The 20292-nt window shown below is 43.9% G+C and overlaps 2 protein-coding genes across 5 annotated transcripts in view; one reads left to right on the forward strand and one right to left on the reverse strand.

Moving 5' to 3' along the window:
* Positions 1–833: 833 nt before the first annotated feature.
* Positions 834–3964, forward strand: selenom (selenoprotein M). The gene is made up of 5 exons (XM_056377444.1): positions 834–1070; positions 1887–1922; positions 2130–2164; positions 2283–2361; positions 3182–3964. The coding sequence occupies exons 1-5, from the start codon at positions 975–977 to the stop codon at positions 3410–3412; spliced, it is 477 nt and encodes a 158-aa protein (XP_056233419.1). The 5' UTR covers positions 834–974; the 3' UTR covers positions 3413–3964.
* Positions 3647–20292, reverse strand: part of smtnb (smoothelin b) — a 50362-nt gene continuing 33716 nt past the window's right edge. The window contains exons 10-21 of one of the 4 annotated variants that reach the window (XM_056377440.1): positions 19638–19711; positions 11848–12033; positions 11498–11573; positions 11250–11282; positions 10173–10352; positions 9822–9884; positions 9610–9691; positions 9349–9516; positions 9129–9255; positions 8801–8952; positions 6996–7173; positions 5790–5929 (exon numbers count right to left, since the gene is read on the reverse strand). In XM_056377440.1, the coding sequence (XP_056233415.1) occupies positions 7026–7173; positions 8801–8952; positions 9129–9255; positions 9349–9516; positions 9610–9691; positions 9822–9884; positions 10173–10352; positions 11250–11282; positions 11498–11573; positions 11848–12033; positions 19638–19711 (1289 nt within the window). In that variant the 3' untranslated portion in view covers positions 5790–5929; positions 6996–7025. The other 3 variants (XM_056377438.1, XM_056377442.1, XM_056377441.1) reach the window with 3 other exon arrangements.

Genomic DNA, 20292 nt, shown 5'->3' on the forward strand with positions numbered 1-20292 from the left:
TGCTGATATCAACAGAATATAAATAATCATAATATAAAGTTGAATATGATCATACAGGCCTAAACTCAGCAATTTGGTCAACAAGTGCTTCAGGGTTACTCACAGACAACATTACATTCATTGTACATTTTTTCTGTCACACACAAATATGTTAAATAGGTCTGCATCTTTATAGTACTGTGAAAATCACTTAACGTGGCAAAGATCACATTTCTTGACAGGAGTCTCACCTTGCTAAACCTGGGATCACGTGACTCACTTTGTAACCCAGCAAACAGGTTACCCTCGTTCCCTAAAGGTTCTATGAAGGTTCTACAAACATAAACCCCAAGAAACGTGACGCAAACCACGTATTTCTGCCTAAAATGAAAGTTCGCGGCGGGATCCAGCGAATATTCTCGCTGTCTTCAGCGAACGTTCGCGGATCCGAAAATTGTTCGCTGGTTATAGAGCGTCCTATATCAGTGTGTGAGTAAACTCGAAAGGAGTTTACCACATTCTTCGCTACATGTAGAGAATTGTAATATAATGCAATAATGTTTGTATCATATCTTTATTACAGTAGCTGATCGTTGTTTCTAAATATAAAACAGCCCACCTGCCACCTTGCAGGGGCATAAACAGGAGAATATGTCTGCAGTATGTCGATTTGTTTATGGTTTTATTGAGCAGTCTCTTTCCTTTTAACATTTACGAGGATTAACCATAGATTGTGCATCAAATCTGTATGGGATTTACTGTATCTTGATGGGGATCTCGCAGATAACCAATGAGCGCCGTCTCCACGCCTCATTCTCTCATCTGGGAGAAATATTTGACGTGGCAAGAGGTCCGGACGTGACATAGCTTACATCATCTCCCCTCCTCCTCCCCCCTCTTCCCCGCTTGCTCAGTTACCTACAAGCCTCTGCAGGTACTGGTCCCGGAGCAGAGCGATCGAGTCCTGGTCCGCGATCTGATCCGGGGGGGAAATAATGTGGCTGATCCTGTTGGCCAGTTTACTTCACTGCGCTTCGGCCTACGATGTGGATATGAAGAAACTGGAGGGGCTGGCAAAAGCGAGGGTGGAGGTACATTACAGCTTCTTTATGCCACGCTTCATACATGAAAGTGGGCTGAAATATATTCAGAGTGACAGTTTCTGAATCAGATTAGTTTAAATGTATGAGTGGATGCGCTTTATTTCTCAGATCTATGTGTTTGGCGCATGCGTGAGTCTTCTATGGGAGTGGATGGAGCTATAGTAAACTCCACTTGTTTATACTACACAACCAAGGACACTAGCTGTGTAGACTGGAATTCGCATTTTATTGTTGTGATAACCATAAAAACTAGTGCACATTGGCTTGGTGGTGATTTTAAGATGGAAAAAAGGGCTCAGGGTCTGTTACCGGGGGTCACAGAGTCCTACACAAAAGTTTCTGAAACTCTAACCCTCTTTTTGTGAGAAAACATGCAGTCTTTCCCCAGGGTGTCACCCAATCACCAACTTGCCTGAAGCACTGAAGCAAAGCATATTATCTGATGCTATTGTTGTGTAAGTCATACTTGCTACTACATAGGCCTACTTGAGGCTCAGATTTCTGCAAAATTGGGTTAGGCATCTCTCCCAGAGGCCTACTTAATTCTGTGCTGTGTGCAGAGGGTGCAACGTTTCAGTGATAGGAAAATGAGATACACTCGCTGAGGTGTTTTTGAACAAGGAACCTAACACTAAAACTGCAGCAAAGGAGCTGCTATGAAGGAAAATATGCAGAAAGACACATTTCAGTAGCCACAACATTACAATGAGATTATCTTATTCTTAATCTAGGTGATGTCTCATTTCCTATTTATGAGAGCTGCTTATAACAATTTCCTCTGTTTTATGTTTTGTCTCTCTTCAGACGTGTGGTGGATGACAGCTGAACAGGCTCAGAGAGGTAAGTTACCCTCTGTTATGTAATCAACGGGAACAGAACAGGCAACAAACACCGAGAGCCGGTGTCAGAGGCGGACTGAAGACTAATCCCTGCCTGAAAGTGTTTGCCGTCTGAAAAAACATTTCATGTTTTTCACATAATCCCTGAAAGATCTGTCACTGAAACCAGCCCTGAGTGAAAAACATTAATCTCCACCTCTGTCTGCAGGTCAAAGCCTTTGTGGTCCAGGATATTCCTCTTTAGTATCCTTTTCATTCATGTACATCGCCATTACATGCTCTTAAGTACATCTGTTCATAAACTGCCTGAAAAAATCCAGCGTTTGGTCTCGGTGCCGCTTCTTGACAGTCACTACTTCAGCCACAACCTGGTGATGAAGCACATTCCTGGGGCCGACCCTGAGCTTGTCCTCCTGAACCACTATTTTGAAGAGCTGGATGTAAGTCTCATTTGCCACGTATTTATTGTTTTTGAAATATATAAAAACCCCTATATGTTGAATTTAAAAAAATACAGTAGCATCTGTAAAATGATCTTGATGGCTTGAAGTCAAAATCAGCCCATGCAGATAAAAACCATTGCAGTCTATTAGACAGCAAGGGGGCTGTGGCATACATCGTTGTTTAGGACAGTGTCATATCAAACCAGTCAGTTTTAAAATTCTACACATGTGGGCTTTGTGCATCATTTTGAAATTTTTGAAGAACCTTTGTTTTATCATTTTCCAAAAGTGAAATAAAAGAAAAATGATGCAATTAAAAAAAATCCATATATTTGGCCACATGGGGGCAGAAAACTATCCACAGCACCTCTTTAAAAGGTGTCGGTAAATTAGTTAGCAAACAGCTGCCTATGCATTCATCAAGCAAACATGGAGAAACACAAGCATAAATTTCATAATATTCATTTAACCAGTTCCTGAGGGAAATATATTGCTCTATGCTGAAGGGAACTGTAGAGTCAGGTGATAAGTCTGTGGGTTCATCACAATTAGCGACCTCTTTCACATTACACACAGTTATTTGACCCACTGTTAATATATAAATATGGAATTGTGCAGCTTTAACTTTTCCTTTCATAATTAAATCTGCATTTAATTTTAACCCCATCAGTGTTGATCTCAGTGTTGGTAAAACAGCTCATTGTCACACAATGTACTGTCATATTGAATGTACTGTATATTGCAGCTACTCATTAACAGTGAGGGAAAAGTAAGTTTACAATGGAATTATCCTTTAACCTTTGTGCTTCCTCCACAGCGGATTGCCTTGTCTGACATGACCCGCTCTGAGATTAATGAGCTGCTGGAGAAACTGGGTTTCTACAAGAAGGCTCAACCTGAGGACGAGGTACCGGAAGAGTTTCGCTTCTCTCCGGCCAAAGACAGCCCGTTTAAAGACGACCTGGCTCACAAACCTTCCACTTCTTCTCTTGCCACAGAGAACACCTCCTCAGAGCCCAACGCAGAAGTCAAGCGCACTGACCTATAACCTGTCCAAGTGCAGAAAAGTAGGAATATAACGGTACCACTCTTCCCCATAGCTGCTCCACGACCAGCTGGTTTTTGCAGTTGATGACAGAAATGTTTGTCACTTCAGAATAAGACCAGAAGATCGTGGATCAGTCCTTGGGGAAAGACAAAATCTTAGCATCAGCAAAAGACCTTTTAAAAGGTCCAGTCTGAATTTGCACATGTTGTGTTTTTTTTTTGTTTTTTTTTAGCAGTCATAAAAAACCCAACAGGCCGCTTTGTGATTGCTTTTCTACTCTCCACACAAAGACTGGCAGTGTGTTTGTTATATTTTGTCTTTTGGTTCATCATGTGTCAGCTGTCTTCAGCACCTTCGCCTCTCTTGAGTTCTCTTGTGTGTCTTATTACTTCCTACCTACTGTGAAACAGAATGAAGCCCCAGGCTGAAAATCGTGCGACTGGCCTGAGGTTGATGCTACGTGCTCTGGTGGGCTGGACTCATACACACAGGAGGATTCAAGTGGAAGTGCAGTAAAAGAAGAAAATAATAAAATATCTGAAAAAAAATTGATCTCTAGTTCTTGTTGCGTTGAATATTTATGTTCTCTTGTCCATTTCCTTTTACACTCCAAAGTGTAAGATTTCAATAGGTAGAGTATGAATGTGCATGGCACAGGAATAAGTGGGTGCGGTTTTATGAGACGATTCAGAGCAATAATTCCCCACAAAGGCATTTGTTTCTCAAACTGGTTTAATTGTTAATTCACATTTAACTGTGGTGCAGAGAAACATGAAATTATAACGTGTTTAAGGTCTTATATACAGCGGTCACTGCTTGGTGGAAGGTATTCGTTTTTCAGTTTCTCAGCAGTGGAATAATTATCAAATAATTTCTCTAAGTCTACTAACACAGAGCTATAAGAAATAAGTTTCACCAAAATCAGCTCTGTAACCAAATTTTAGACATCTTCTCATAGGAACCTTAATTTTACAAGCAGAATAGAAATCTTCATTCAAAAAAAGTCTCCTTAGCTTCATGTTGTAAAATATACAATCGGCAGTTATGTTCAGTCATGATTACTCATGTTTAAACTGAGAGCTTTCATCAGGTCCATGAACTTGTCCAAAAAGCGACACCAATTTTGTTTCACAAAACATCGTCGTAGCTTGAGCTTAATGACTTACTTTAAACAAAACTTTTAAAAGTATAATGTACACACTAAGAAAATTAAAAAAAACAAAAAACAGATATATATATAAAAAAAAAAATCCATCCAAGCATAAATAAGGAGCCCTCTGAAAGAGCTGTGTGTGAGTGTGTTTGGCAGGGTGTGGCAGTGATGCTGTCAGTCAAGCAGTAAGAAACAGGATACAACTCAGCTGTACGACATCAGACTGCAACCAACTCCTCTTGTGTTCTTTCTACCTGGATTGAAAAAAACATGCTTGACTGCAAACACTTTTGCCTTTGGAATAATATGATGATACAGTAATACAATTTCTCAGTAGCACTGTTGAGTTCAGAAAGGTGAGATTACTCAGCGCTGGACTCCAACATAACAACAGCAAAACAATGTTGAATCCATTCGAGGAAAAAACATCTCTGTGCTCATGCATTAAGTAATAATATGCTAACTGATTATATCAACATGAAAATAATAACTTAAAATTAACTTAAAATTGTTCAAGCAACCAGAGTTTGGTAAAAATGAAAAAGTACCAAAATGAAAACCAAATAATGAACTATATGGGCTGGGTATATTTTTCTTCTTCAGTGGAATTATCAACAGCAAAGTGAACAAATTACAATAATTACAAAAGTGTAGCAGAGAAAAATGTAGGTATAAATATTTCAAAAGGGGAAATATTGAAAATATATGATATATTATATATGATATATATATATCATATATAATATATAATATGAATTAATAAAATGTTTTCTCTTTTTTCTCGTTTTGCAGTACACTAGTGTACTGACACAGCTACTGTACGTTAAACATTACCTGATACAAAGCTGAGTACAAAAAGTATGTAAAATTTTAAAGCTTAAAAGGTAGTCTTATAAAAACTTTGGTGTTCTCTTGCTGGAGAAAGGTGGACTCTGAGTTAACAATGTGTGTCCCGAAGAGAACTGAAATAATGAATACACATCACCACTGCCGACACAGATAAACTGACACACAAACACATACACAATCACTCACACACACACACACGTTATCCCCAACTTGTCCATCGGAGATGTGCAAGTCTGTGACCAAGCCTATCAGAGCGGAGGCAGTCATCAGGTGACGATGGAGCTGGGGGAAGGGTCAGGGCTGGTGAAGGTAAGAAGGGGAAGGGGGTGCACATGGAGGTTGAGCGCTCACTGAGCACAGGTCAGAGGTCACAGGGCCGACCCATGGACATCTCGTATCTGCGCAGGTGGTTGACCAGAGACTGTACGTAGGTGAAGACACATTTGGAGTCGGGTTTGTTACCCATGATCATCATGTCCTCCACTTCCAGCAAAGGCATGCAGTTGGCGTGTGTCCTGAAGAACAGGCATATAAGACAGAGTGTATGAGAAAGAGGAGGATGAAGAGACAGGATGGGAGAGGACCACAGATGAGTAGGGAGGACGACATTCTCTTCAGATCTCCAAACCATCATGTTCAGGCATTATTACTCATAATGATTCACTCATAAGGTGCTTTTTCATGATAAACCACTGTGTGGAAAAAACCCTTATAAAAAAACTTGATTGATGCATGATTGTATTTCAATAAACTGCTTTAGGAGCAGACTTCACATGAGTGATGCAGAGAGTGAACACCGGGTGGCATTATCTCCACATACTGTAATCCCTCGGAGACATCCTACACAAACAAAGAGTAGAGTAACAGGAGGCGCACAAGGGTAAATCTCTTGCACGACAAAATAAATGTAAACAACCTCACATCTGTTTTGTTATTTAAGGAAACGTAGACAGAGGTCATTCTGTACTGCTCTATTACAGTATCTTAAAAAGTTTTACGAGCCAAATGAATAAACACCTTTAAAGTCACGCTTGACAAAAAGTCAGTGGACAACACAGCCTTTCTTCCAATTCTCTGCTTTGTTTCTTAACTCCTCTGTTTTAAACATTGTGATACAGCAGTTCCTTTTAAAGTGCTGAGCTGCAGATGGTCCTGGCTCTCTGCCTGGGCCATAGTCTGGCTATGCAGAAATGCACACACACACACACACACACACACACACACACACACACACACACACACACACACACACATCTACCATGTTTGGTACTTTGGACCTCGGTAGCTTCAGATTAACATGAAGGATCAAATATCGAAATGTAGCCTATAAAGGAGTTTTCTGACCCACCACGTTTGATATACATCCCATCAGCTGGTAAAAACATGCAGTTACACACATTCATACGCACACACACAGATTCATACGCGCGCGCGCGCGCGCACGCACACACACACACACACACACACACACACACACACACACACACACACACACACACACACACACACACACACTCTCCACCCCTTTATGTCTGTCAGAACCAAAGTGAAGTTCCTTCATAGGCTTGTCCCCTCTCTCACCATGGGTTCAGTTTTAGGTCGGGCGCGACTCTAGGAGGAGTTTTTGGTTTTAACCAGGCCCTTCGTCACCAGGCCCCTGTAGAACTCCTGCAGATACGTGTACACACACTTCCAATCGGGCTCGCGCATCTTCACCATGTCGTCCACATCCAACAGCTGGGGACAGTCCACTAGTTTCCTGCGGCCACGCCCAGCGGGGGGGGAGGAAAAAAAGGGGGAGGACGGGGAAAGGAAGGAAAGAAATACCCAAACAGGAAGGAACGAGTGAAGTACAGATAAAAAGAGACAGAAGGAACAGGACAGAGATTATGGACAAAGAGTGGGAAAGAAAGGAAGGAGGAGGAGGAAGGGAAAAAAAACAGATAAAGCAGTGAGCAGCCAAATGTAAAAGGTCCAGAGTGAAAAGACAGAGGGAGAGAGAGAGGACACAAAAAGAAAGAATAACATTACATTCTCTGTGTTCACAAATATATCCATGAGTTGACATGCTTCATGAACATCATGATACGAACAGTTTGTGGCACACACTTATACATGAGTCAAAACAAAATGTCAAATGAGCGTCAGGGGACGCTCATTTAGCCCTTTTGTTTGTTGTTGTTTTTTTCTGTGCACTACGACAAGAGACTTTTGGCCATTTCAATACTACTATGTTCAGTCAGAAACACAAAACACAATGAAAAAAACAACAAGGAGTCTGCAAAATAAAACACACACAAGGATACAACCATATGGTGACTCTACAAAAAAAAAAAAGCACACTGGTGCACAGGAGTGAGTGTGTGTGTGTGTGAATGTGTGTGTTGGGATTCCAGATGACAACAAACTGTTGGGAGGATCAGGAGTGCCAGAGGAAGTGAGTGATGGTGCAACACAAAGGTGGAAAGACAGGGGGCTGTGGTTGAGTGAATATAAATCCTTACTATAAACATCAACATGGACATTATCCTACTGAGAGCATGTGAACACACACACACACACACGTGGGTGGGTGGGTGGGGGGGCATCACAAGTGAGAGTGCTGTGATGCAAGAGGGATGAGAAAGAGAAAAGAAGAGAAGAGAGATTAGGAATAAAAAAAAAAAAGAGGGATAAAGTATCGGAGGTGCAGCAGAGAGCTCATCCGTTTTTTTTTAACCTGGTGGTTGTTTGGGGAGGTTTTGCTCATGGGTCTCTGGCTTAGAGCAGATGTAGGGTGTCACAGCAGCTACTCATAGCAGAGGACTGATGGAGGTTTAGAGGCGGAGTTATTAGAGTGGTAATGAGGCTCACTCAGCCTTGAGGGGCCTTGATACACCTGGGAGAGACCTGCGAGAGAAAGTTAACACTCGGACATCAGTCGAGCAACTTCCACATGTTCTCTGTTCTCCGTCTCTGTGCTTCAGGCTCAAGTAGACGACACTGAATAATAGCTAGAAATGGATTTTTACAGAGAAACAAGAGAAGGATGGGAAAAACTATACAGCACGAAGAAAGCAAAATGTGTTGTTTGGGCTGGGAGCAGTCCACAAAACTGGCTTGAATTCTTTGATTTTGTTCGTTTTCACTCCACGACAACCTTGGTTTTGAAGATAACATCTATATCTTTATGCCATGGAGGAGAACTACGCATGCAGACGCTTCTTCCACTGGTTTCTCCACATATTCGTCACATTTTCAATGCCTATCTTAACAAAAACAGAGGTTCACTGAAGTTCACTTGGTTTCTCCAACAAGCTCTCACTTGCAGTCAAAACCTATCAACACCCAAACTGATGTGGTTAGTGCAGGTTACTCGGGCAGACATGTCTTTTGTGTGTACTCACTCTGCAGTGGTGAAGGCCACCTCAAAGTTTTGCCTGCGGTTGCTGGGGCTCAGGGAGTTGTAGTCAAAGGCTTCAGGGAAGAAATTGTGCACCAGGGCACAAAACGCCATGCCATTGCTCCAACTGGATGAAAAATTCTGAATATCCACATGCTGAGGGAGAAGACAAATAGAATAGATATGGAGGCAGTGATGGAAACACTCCCAAAGTAGGCAAATATTATCTCAGCCTATTGTGTCTTAATCATCATGTTCAGCTCGCGCTTTATTGTCCGACTTTAAAGAAGAGCTCTCAACACACAGCGGGTCGCTGTGGCCGATTGTCTAACCTCATATGAGCGGGTCTTGGCACGGCACCAGTCGAGCAGCATCTGCTTGATGGAGTTCGCGTTGGGCACACCAAAGCTGGTGGAGCGCTGCACCTTGTTTACCTTGGCGACCGCCTGATTTCCAGGGCTACAAAGAAAAGTCAGGTTTGTGTTAATATTTACATGCTTTGATCTTCTCCTTTTCTTTCTTTGGTAGCACTGCCTCTCTGTTTATCCTTACCCGCCTCCCTCCTTCTCCAGCTTCTCTATCATGGCTTTGCGGGCCTGCATGGCAGAGGTCTTTGGCAGAGTCTGAGCCCTCATCAGCTCCTTGCGCCTCTCCGCCTGCCTTCGCTCCGACCCTCCATTGCCGCTGCGAGTCGATGTGTCATCCTCGCGATCAAAGACGCTGAGGCAGCGACACGCACAGCGAGTTAATTTGTGAAGGTGTGAGAAGGTTTTACATAAGGTGCAGTTATTTTGCTGATGTTTCATCACCCACCTGCCCACTTTTTTGCTTGTGTTAGAGGAGGAGGAGGAACTGGAAGAGGTGTAGCTGTATGATTTTGACTGGACTGTCCCTCCTGAAATGCAAACACAGTTGTGTCATGATAACCCAATGGATGTATTAATGATATTGATGATAAGACTGCAATGATTATATAATGATAGTGATATAACAAAGCCGGAAAGCAAAGTAAAGCAATGACTCACTGTCTGTTTTCTGCACATAACTGGCCTCGACGACAGTGCTGCGTGATGATCTGCTCCCATCATCTGAACACACACACACACACACACACACACACACACACACACACACACACACACACACACACACACACACACACACACACACACACACACACACACACACACACACAACAAAATCATTATGTTTTCGTTCTGTTACAATCTGTTCACTGCTATGATCTTATGTTTCCGTTTTCTGATGAGCTTTTCTGAGTCAGGAGGATGTCGGTGAACATAAGAAGTTGACTTCAGTGGTTAAACCCAAGTTAAAGAAAAGTTGAAAGAAGGTTGCAGAGAAAGAAAAAAAAGTACCAGACTGGGCGAAGCGGTCGGTCTTTGTGACTTGACTGAGGGTGGAGCCATCTCCTGACTTCTCCACTTTCCTCATTACCACTTCTCCTGCTCCCACCCCAGCGCGACCTTTCTGTGAACGCTCCTCTCTCTGCTGCCGGAGCTCCTGCAGGCGGGTCTCCCGCTCCTTTTCTCTCTGGTCTGGAGTGGAGGAGAAAAGAGGTTAGAGGAGAGGACGGATGGAGATGAGGAGAGATGATGTCAGTGGAAAAAGAGGAGGAGGAGGACACGAGGTCCTAAACAAACTGACAGCACCTCATCTGACTGCCACAAAGATGGATTAAAACAGAGCTTCCAAATTTGAGGCGATACATTTCAGGATTCTTTCCACAGTACTGTAAAATTCCTCTGAACACACAAACGCCCACAGGTGGGAGGCTTGCACCCGAGCCAAAGCTGTCAAGCAGTATGTACTGTGCAAACATCACAGATCAAAGAGAGCTAACACTCCGATCGTCCGCTGCGGAAGGCTGCTCCAAGTTCAGCGCGTCCAGAATACCTTAACACCTGCACTGTTACCTCCAGCTTTTACCTGATGTGTCCATGTATTTAAACAAACCATGCAGTGTTAATCTCTATCAACTCTCTTGCTCTATCTGAGGAGGTTAGGACACTATGGGCAGTCCTGGGCCCTTTGTATGCTCGATGCGTCCGAATACACTGAACGTGAACAGATTTTTCTAGAGCAGGTTTAGATCTGGGAATCCAATTAGGTGGTTCAACTGTCAGTGCAGGGGTCTGGTGTAACCATATCGTGAGTGCTCAATGCAAAACAGAATATGCTCAGTGAGGTAGATGTTGCGGCGAGTGCAAAACACTCCACATAAAAAACAAACAAACAAACAAACAAAAAAAAAAAACAGCATTCATGCACTTAACCAAAACTGTCAACATATCGTTCATCATCCACTGCAGACATCTGAGCGATAAACTGTTTATAAGTTGTAGTGGTCCGACAGTGACAGGATGGTGCACACAAGAAGACAAACGCAGGCAAGTATCAACTGCTAATGCACACTGCACACCAACCTGCCCTACCTATTTCCTCCTGAGTACATCCCAGCATGACCTCTGAGGGCAGAATGGATTGTTTACAGACAGAAAAAAATACTGATAATAAAAAGAAAATAATAAAAATGTGAATTAAAAACTCATTACTATAACGCGGCAGTGTGTCTGCCTGTCATGATGTGAAAGGAAGCAGCAGTCATGAAAAACTGACTGGAACAAAAAGTTTGGTTTGGTCCGAGTAACAGATAGAAGATTGTTTTTCTTTATGCCGTTACCTCTCTTTCTCTTGCGAAGGTCTCTCATGGCTGCACGGATCATCTTCCTCTCCTCAAAGTCTTTTGACTCATCGAGCTGTGTAAAAGGGGGGGGGGGGGGCCCGCATGGGATGGACACACACACGGAAACAATGAGAGGTAATTCCCCACAAAAAGCCAAAGTGGCATGGCTCTATTTATGTATGCAGTTCTGACATTGTGAATACACGTAACACCGAGCTGTGACCCTCACATAGCTGGCGAGATTTAGCGTTAATACACAAACTTTCTGCATGACTGAACCTGTTATATTTGTTGCAAAGTGCTTTTAAATCTAAATCATCCAGAATGATGACTTGTCTGTGAAGTACCATTTTGTCAAGGAGCTCTTCGTCCTCGATGGCAGCCAGCTGTTCCGCAGTCAGTTTTCCGGAGCGCTCGCAGGGTTTAGCTTCAATGCTGGAACCGTTGGGGATGGCTGGGACTTGACACGCCACCTGGACAGACGGTCCAGCTGAAAACACTGGCTCAGAGGCCATAACGGGCTCTGTCTCCATCTGCACATAACACAAACACACGCACACCATGAGCAAGGGCTTACATATGCAGACATGCAGAAGGACACAGTACGACATTTATTCATCTTTGGAGGTTGTGCCTATTTTCATTATAAAAAGGAAAACTGTTACCATGGCTGGATATGCACATTGGCATCTGAGAGCTCCTGCAAGCAGGATCTCCTAACCTGGAGCTCAGGGTTCGAAAGTTCAGTATTTATGAAACCAGGACAAGTGTTTAAAAAAACCCATGACTGAAGCTTGCTGACATTTAGGACGCAATAGGCACAAGAGGATTTTAGGTTAAACACACTGCAGCCATAATAGGCCTGAGTGTGTCAAGAAGATTGCAGAGTTCACATCTTTCCCTCCCTCTGATAATCTCTTTTTTGTACCAAGACTTCTCACTCGCCATATCTCATCATATCTTCCATCCCCTCAACCTTCCAGCCATGCCAGAGAGAGTGACAGTAAGCAAATGAGAGCAAGAGCAACCCCGCCAAGTTACTGTTCACTTAGTTCATGGAGTGTGACTGACACATGGAGTGTCTAAATGATGCCGAGCTGCTTCGAACCATGAGTTCATGTGACAGGTATGGTACACCGCCATGGCTGTGAGATGGGAACAGTGCATTAGCAGATATAAACTCTGAGGGAAGACATCCTTCCAAAGCTATCCTTACTGGTCTGGTGGGACTGTTGAGCACAGGAGCAGAAGTAAAGAAGAAGTAGAACAAAACGGGAACATTATAGGTTGTTAATGTTGACCTGGCTATCGAGCAGCATATTCTGAGTGACCATAAATGCTGCAGAAAACACCTCTTAAATGTTCATATGCAGAATTCCTGTGGTGGACTATAGCATCTAGCTGTGACTTCCATGCTTTTGTTGTAAACTGAGTCTAGGTCCAGATATAGCTCAGACAGCTGGCCCCGTCCCTGTCTACACTATCTACCCTATCAGTGCTCCTCTCTGCAGCCCTCAGCCGGGCTAGGTCTCACCAGGGAGGGAGGGACACTGCCCAGCACAGCCGCAGAGCTGTGTGATCACGGGTGGCCCCTGGTTTTAAGACTTTTCTGGACACAAAGTTCTGACCCATGGGACAGGCTGGACTGAGAGGCACTTGACCGACCAGGAATGTTTTGGGACACAACACAGCCAAACAAGGACTCTAAGTCAGGCAATGAGGGAATGTGTGTGGGGTGAGAATATCCCAGATAACCTTAGTGCTCCATTCGTGTTGAATTGCGTTCCAGTATATTATTCAGCATCTGAGCCACTATGTCATAAAAATGCTCTTTAGGTTTCCTTGTCTTCTCTAATGCGAGAAGAGCTACAGCCCTTTTAAAAAACATTTGAATCCACAGCTTAGACCTGCAGCACAGTCTGCACCTGCAGAATTATGAGTAGCTGACAGTGAAGGAAGAGTTGACGATGCACAAAGACAAAGGGACAAAATGATCAGATTCAGTCACTCCTCATTATCACAGTCTTATAACAGAGGTCCATCACCTTTACTGGAGCAGCTGATTGGCAGACCCAGCTGTCTCTACAGGATTAGACAGGAATATGAACTCTGGCCAGTCGAACAACTGAAGACAAAAAACTCAATATCTCTCAAAATGCCACGGGTGCACACACGAAACACAAACAGGGTTTGTTTTGGGATTCCAAGAGAGCATAGAGCAAACAAGCCTGGAGATGACAGCATGTGCATTGATTTCTATAACACGAAGGTAAGACCTTAAATCCCCTTCTTCCTCTGAAGTCGGACAATTAAAACCGTTTAATTTATGGCTCCCTTTCAAAAACATCTAATGTTCAAGTTCATGTTCCTGCCACAGTGAATGTTACGGATGGCAAACTGTAGGCCCGAGCCACTGTTACTGTTAAAACGTGATGACTATTTCCTCCACCAGGAAGTTTATCCACTCAACAGCGCGCACACACACACACACACACACACACACACACACACACACACACACACACACACACACACACACACACACACACACACACACACACACACACACACACACACACACACACACACACACACACACACACACACACACACACAGGTGCTAGCCAAGACACAATTGGAAACACATGGTGTTACAGGACTGGAAAACCTCCTCCACATAAATACAACCTGTCCAAACTGACTGACAGCTGAGATGGTCAAGCTTTTTCAAAATGAAGTCATTACATAATGTGAGATTAAAACCAGTGGACAGCCATGACGGATGGAACAGAGGTCAAGAAGTTCGTGAGCAGAACACAGAGTGTCACTGGTATGGCATGTAAAACTCATAGCCAGTTGATTCACAGGTATTGTCAACACTGGAACAAAAGACATTCCTGTTCTTTAAGCACGTTATCTGAAATAAGGAGACCATGATCAAAACCATTAACAGAGTGCAGTACCCCACTGTCGTTAAAAGAAATGTTTGCCATCAGAGCAGGAGCAGAGAGGGAACGGCAGGTTGCAAAGGTAGGCGGGTGAGGGACGGGCGAGGGCTCTGAATTCTGAGGTGTGCTTGTCCCTGTGGTGTCTGAGTCCTGGGGGCATGATATAGATTCCTGGGGCGCACTGGATGCAGAAACTTCAGGCGTGCAGGAGGAATTGTCATGTAGTGCTTCAAGTGCGGTGTCCTGGGGAGTGCAAGCTGGAGGATCACTGCATGAAGTTGGAGAATCACTGAATGGAGTTTTGGCTTCACAAGGAATCGAAGGTGAGATTTCCTTGCTAGGAAATACATGGAGGAATGGATCGGGTAGCCCCAGAACCTGGCACAGGGCCTCCACTTGCCTCACCAGCCTTTCTTGCTGAACCCTCAGCCTCAGGTTCTCCTCCTGCAACATGACAATGGCCTCAGCCAGAGGAACCACCTGAACCGCAGCCTCCTCCAGGCGGGCATCCACTCGCTTCCCAAAAGCCTGCAGGTCACTATGGATCTCTCCAACGGCACACCGCAGTGTTAATTCAAATTTCCTCTCGCTGCTCTCCTGCTCCCCTTCATTCTCAGCTTCCTCCTGAGCGAGCAGATCACCGATCACCTCCTCCAGGCCGGACTCGGCACAAGCACTGTCTGGGCTGCCCAAATCCTCTGGAGCCTGCGAGGCTGGGAGGAAGTCCAGGTTCACTCCAGGCATGGCCAGACCAGCTGCACTCAATGTTCCACTGGTCAAAATCCTTCAAGTTTAAATACGACTTAATGTCCCAAAAACTTCAGTTGGGGTGTCAGATCAGAGAATGCTGGGTCCTTTGCCTCAGAGGTGATGGTCTCCCTGTCCATCTGTCTGAGACCTTTCAAAACAATGCATGGTCTTTATACCCCCAGCAAATCTCCCCTCTTTACCGGCCAACACCCTGACAGCCAATGAGCATGCAAGAAATCCTGTTTCCCAGGCAACAGTGGCCCCACCCCCTTATTTCCAGGTGCCATGGACATGTCTATTTATCTCCTGCCCCACCATTATTCCACTGAGACAGTCAGTCCAGGGGCACTGGTGGAGGCCAGAGGGGGAATGGTAACTCCCCCCCTCCCCTCTTTCAACTTTCATTTTATTTAGAGCACTTGTCCTTCACACCTCGACTGGCAGGCAAAGAGGGGTTTAGATGTGGCTCTAGGCCTGGGCTGAGTTGAAAGAGTCGCACATTAGTGTTTCACTCCTCTTAAAATTGCTTTCCGACAAAATGCAACCGAGTCCCAACTAATCAGGTCGGTGGTTTTTGCACGACTGTGATTTCAAGACAGACCTCCAGAGGGAAGATCGGCCCATGAAGGTCAAAGTGTTCAGGGCCATGACAGAGCAGACTGGGTGACCAGTGAGGAGGAATTGGGGCCCAGTTCTCCACAGCTGTGGGCAAGGATGTTACCAACGACATTACAGTCCTATCCACGATTTTGTTTTAGCCTTACAGACAAAGCATCAGGGGGTCTAGCTCCTGCTCATGTGGATGCTTCAAGTGCTTTTGTGTTAAATTAAGAGCACTGACGGAAGTCTGTGTGTGTATGTTGTTCTTATTGTAAGATGCTCAAGTAGATATTGTAAATGCCTAGTGGAGATTTATTGGCATACTGCAGTCCATTCAGAAGAATCAAGTGGTACTGTAGATACTGTTTCTGTTTCTGTGAATGCAGTCCGATTAGCAGCATCACATTACAAAATGTGATAAACCTGTAATTCTTGAATGGCGTGCCATTACATCACAAGCATTAAACTGAATAAAAGAAATTGAAAGAACACAGAAGAATTCACTGTAAATATCTACACCTTAAAAACGGAGCGCCGTGACTGTATGACCGTTATTTTTATTTATCTAAAACACATACGCACAGAGCACAAATCATTTAAGTCCAAAATAAACAGGACCGGCCTTCAATGGAGAACAATGTGACAAAGGGCAACAGTGATCTCTCCTGGGATTTACAGGTAAGCAAAACAGTTCCCAGTAAGAGTCTGAGAGGAGAGAAACGTGACAAGCAGCAGAGAAAGTGGGTCAAAACCCAAGAAGGACATGGCTTCAGTCTTACCATGCATCAAAGCACTAAAGCACTTCACCCACAGTAAAACACAGTAATGTAGAAAGAATGAACATGACAAATAAAGACTAGTAGTGCAAACACACAGTTGTCTTCTCTATTTCTGGTTATTGTGGCACATCTGAAGTAGTTATGTGAATAGGATGAGATTCTATCTCTTCTTTCTCTTATATGTGACAGTGTCTGCGGCTATTGTGAACCCTCTGCTGTTATATCCAGGGCTACTAAAAATAACTTGTGCAACTTCCAACAGAGCTCAAAACTAAAGCAACGAAGATATTTTGTTCTACAGAGGAAACAAAGATGGAAAAACATCTCTTATGGAAATTTAAATCCAAGCTGGCTATAAAACATCAGGAACAAAAACACTGCGGTTTTGATTCAGAGTAAGTTCATCCGGACTTTCAGACAATGTCAGAGCTTTTCTCCCCAGTTTGCACCCTGGTCTGCAGACCAGGCTTAAATCTGCGACACATGTGAACTGCTTGGGTAACCAGCATGTGTCATGGATCAGCAGTTCGTTAACAATGGGGTCCTTATACGTCTGTGTCACAGTGAGACTGTCTGTCACTGACCGTGGGACCTGTGTGTCCACGTTCATGCAGCAGCACTTCTCCAAGTGTGACCCGAGCCCTGGCAGTAATCCCTGTGACTACAGGAAAGAGACTGACTGTCCTGTCATCACCCTGGTTATAAAGCTACGGTATTGTTTGTATTTGTGTTCAAGGCTGAGCGCAGCGGTCGGCATGGACCAACAGCTGAGATGAGCAGGAGCAGCTGTGATCACCCGGAGCAGGAGGCATCAATAATCACACTGCCTGTCTCACCTGTCAGAAATGAACTCTCATCACTGCTCTGAAACACTACGCATCTTGACCTTGCCGTTAACTTCATCTTAGTCTTGCTTTTATAATAAATAACAAGGAGCAGCTCTCTCCTTTTTACTCACATCTCTTAACTTACTCGTTCACTTTGCCCTTCTTTGTTTTGGAAACTTTCCATTGTTTATTTCATCTAGAACGTTTCTCTCTGTTGAATCTCAGATTGTAATTTAGAGACAATCCACTGTAAGAGCTGATGCTATCAGAATCAACATGTTTTATTGGAATTTAAAAAAAAAACAAGACAACAAAGTAAAGAGCGGAGGTTGTGAATTCTGAAGTTAGACCACCATGGAGAAGTCTGGACCACCCAAACAGATCAGAGTCCCAGACAGGAACCACTGTGGTCAATAAACAACCATCAACAACACTCAATAGGAAGAGCTACAGTTACACCACATATTGCACACGCTTCATGCTAAAATGAACATAGAGACCGATGTGAAAAGGGTTTTTACATAAGTTACTTTAATATGAATCCACCCCTGACAAGTCACCTCCTCTCACTCGACCTTGAACTTCGACTAAACCAGGGAAAGTCAGAGAACAGGTGGTCTCAGGATCAGTCTGAAAGTAACCAAGCTGCCTCCCCCCACGCTGATGCTAACCAACAGTGTCTGCTGCTGTTTTTACAATCTCATTAACCAGGTCACCCGGGCTCTGTCTTTGTAAGGTAAAACGTAGGCCAGTCTGGCAGAAGCAGGTGAAATATACAGACAGGGAGATTGAAGATGAAGATTACTTCGTGTTGTAGCCTTGTGATTTATCAATGAAAGCACTCATGTTAAGCCTATACGATGACGATGCAGTTGCTTGGAGAGCAGTGTGTGCTACAGAGTCTCATCCCCGACAGTTATGAATAAAAACATAGTAAACAGAAACTAATAATGTAAAGTACAAGTAATGATTTGTGAGTGATACACCAATCAGACTGTAATCCAGAGTGTGCTGCTGCGTTGCTGCTGCTGTACGTCCAGAGCCGATTTTGTGACGGGAGATTCTTCAAATGCATGTATTTACTTACCATAATTCAAAATATATCCTCTTTAGTAATGTCATACACACGGTAGCACTCACACAAAGATGTTACCTGCATGTCGTTATGCTGTGGCTGCACCTGGCTCAGTCAAACATAAACCTCATCTCCTGCAAAAATCTTTGTCCTTTTCCTGCAATATCCCTTTCCCCGTCTTTCCTAGAAAGACTCTTCTGCAGTACCTTAGTTCGTACATGGAACTAACTGATGGAGACAGTCTCATTCCAACACCTTAAATCCTCCCTGCAGCTTCGCGGAGCCTCCTCCCAGCCCTAATTAACCCGCTCCGTGATCCAATAACCAGATTACAGCCGCACTTGACACAGGGGGTGGGAAAACGCAGCCATTAAAGAGTAAACAGGACACCACTTCTCCTCTCCTCGCCCTCCTCTTGATTCATAATGACACTGCCTTTCATGGAGGAGCAAGTGGGTTAAGGAATGAGGCAAATGGGAGTTTACCATAATAACTCTCAGAGGTTACTGTCAGACAGGAGGGGGATGGTTTTTGACAGCAGTCACTTTCCACCATCAGTAAAAGACTTCCAGCCAATCAGAGTGCACAAAGAGTTACATCTTTGACTTTTAGCGCTCACCTTCAAGAAAAGATAAAGCGATGAAGAACTTATGTCAACATGTGCTTTAATGCAGCAGGGTAGTAACCGGCGAGGATGAGGACAGACAGGTGTGATTTAAGAAACATTTCCCGGATAAATCTCAGTGGGCATGGCCTGCCGAGAGAAAACCCGGAGCACCTCCCTCCCTCTCCCTCTCTCCTTCACATACCTTACAAGGACAGATGTGACTGGCTACCCACTCTGTGTTTGATAAACACTGTTCTTCCCTCCGCTCCCTCCTTTTCTCACACTCTGTCTGCCTTTCATTGTCCTGACTCGCTCACTTCTCAGGCCTTTATTGGTGATTGCTGTGACAGGGACGCAGCAAAAACACCAGCGGAATCCAACTGAATCAAGTTGGAAATTAAACAGCGGATGAAAACAAAACATTCATCTTTAATTGGAACGGACTGAAAAACGATTTTTTTTCAGTATGTTTGACAATTTCTGTCAAGTTTCTGTGGAATAATTAATGTTGTGATCTTTTCCTAAAAAACATTTCCTAGAGCAGACTGTACCTTTATGGAGGATCCAGAGGAGAAGCTGGATGAGGAGATTTTGAATGGCGTTGCTCTTAGGCCGAGGGTCAACTCTGAAACAGACACAGGAAAGACAAAGATTTAATGGAATCATAAAATATTTCTTATGAGAGATATAATCCACAGCTATAGGATGAATAAGAACAAACCAAACAAACCAAAAGGTCCTGGCACATATGCATGTGTACAGTTGAGACGTGTGCATGGCTTTGCACTGTGTTGGTAGTAGCCATTAGTCAGTTACATAAGCTGCCATAGTGTCATAAACAACAGACACATGTCTAACGAGAGAAAAGTGAGAAAATGTGGATGACTCCTTCAACATAAACAGCCCTCTTCAGTCGCCTCCAACAGTACGGTAGTTTCCTTGTGACCTGTTGCCTGCACCTCACACACACACGTGCACACACACACTCTCTCTCACACACACACACACACACACACACACACACACACACACACACTCTCTCTCTCACACACACACACACACACACACACACACACACACACACACACACACACACACACACACAAAAGCTATATCATAAAATAGGGCTGATGCACACCAGCACAGCACAGTGTACATTTAAGAGTCTTGGCAGGTGTTTTTGAGAGAAACTGGAGACACAAATGC

The sequence above is a fragment of the Seriola aureovittata genome, chromosome 5, assembly GCF_021018895.1.
Source record: "Seriola aureovittata isolate HTS-2021-v1 ecotype China chromosome 5, ASM2101889v1, whole genome shotgun sequence".
NCBI classification, from domain to species: Eukaryota; Metazoa; Chordata; class Actinopteri; order Carangiformes; family Carangidae; genus Seriola; species Seriola aureovittata.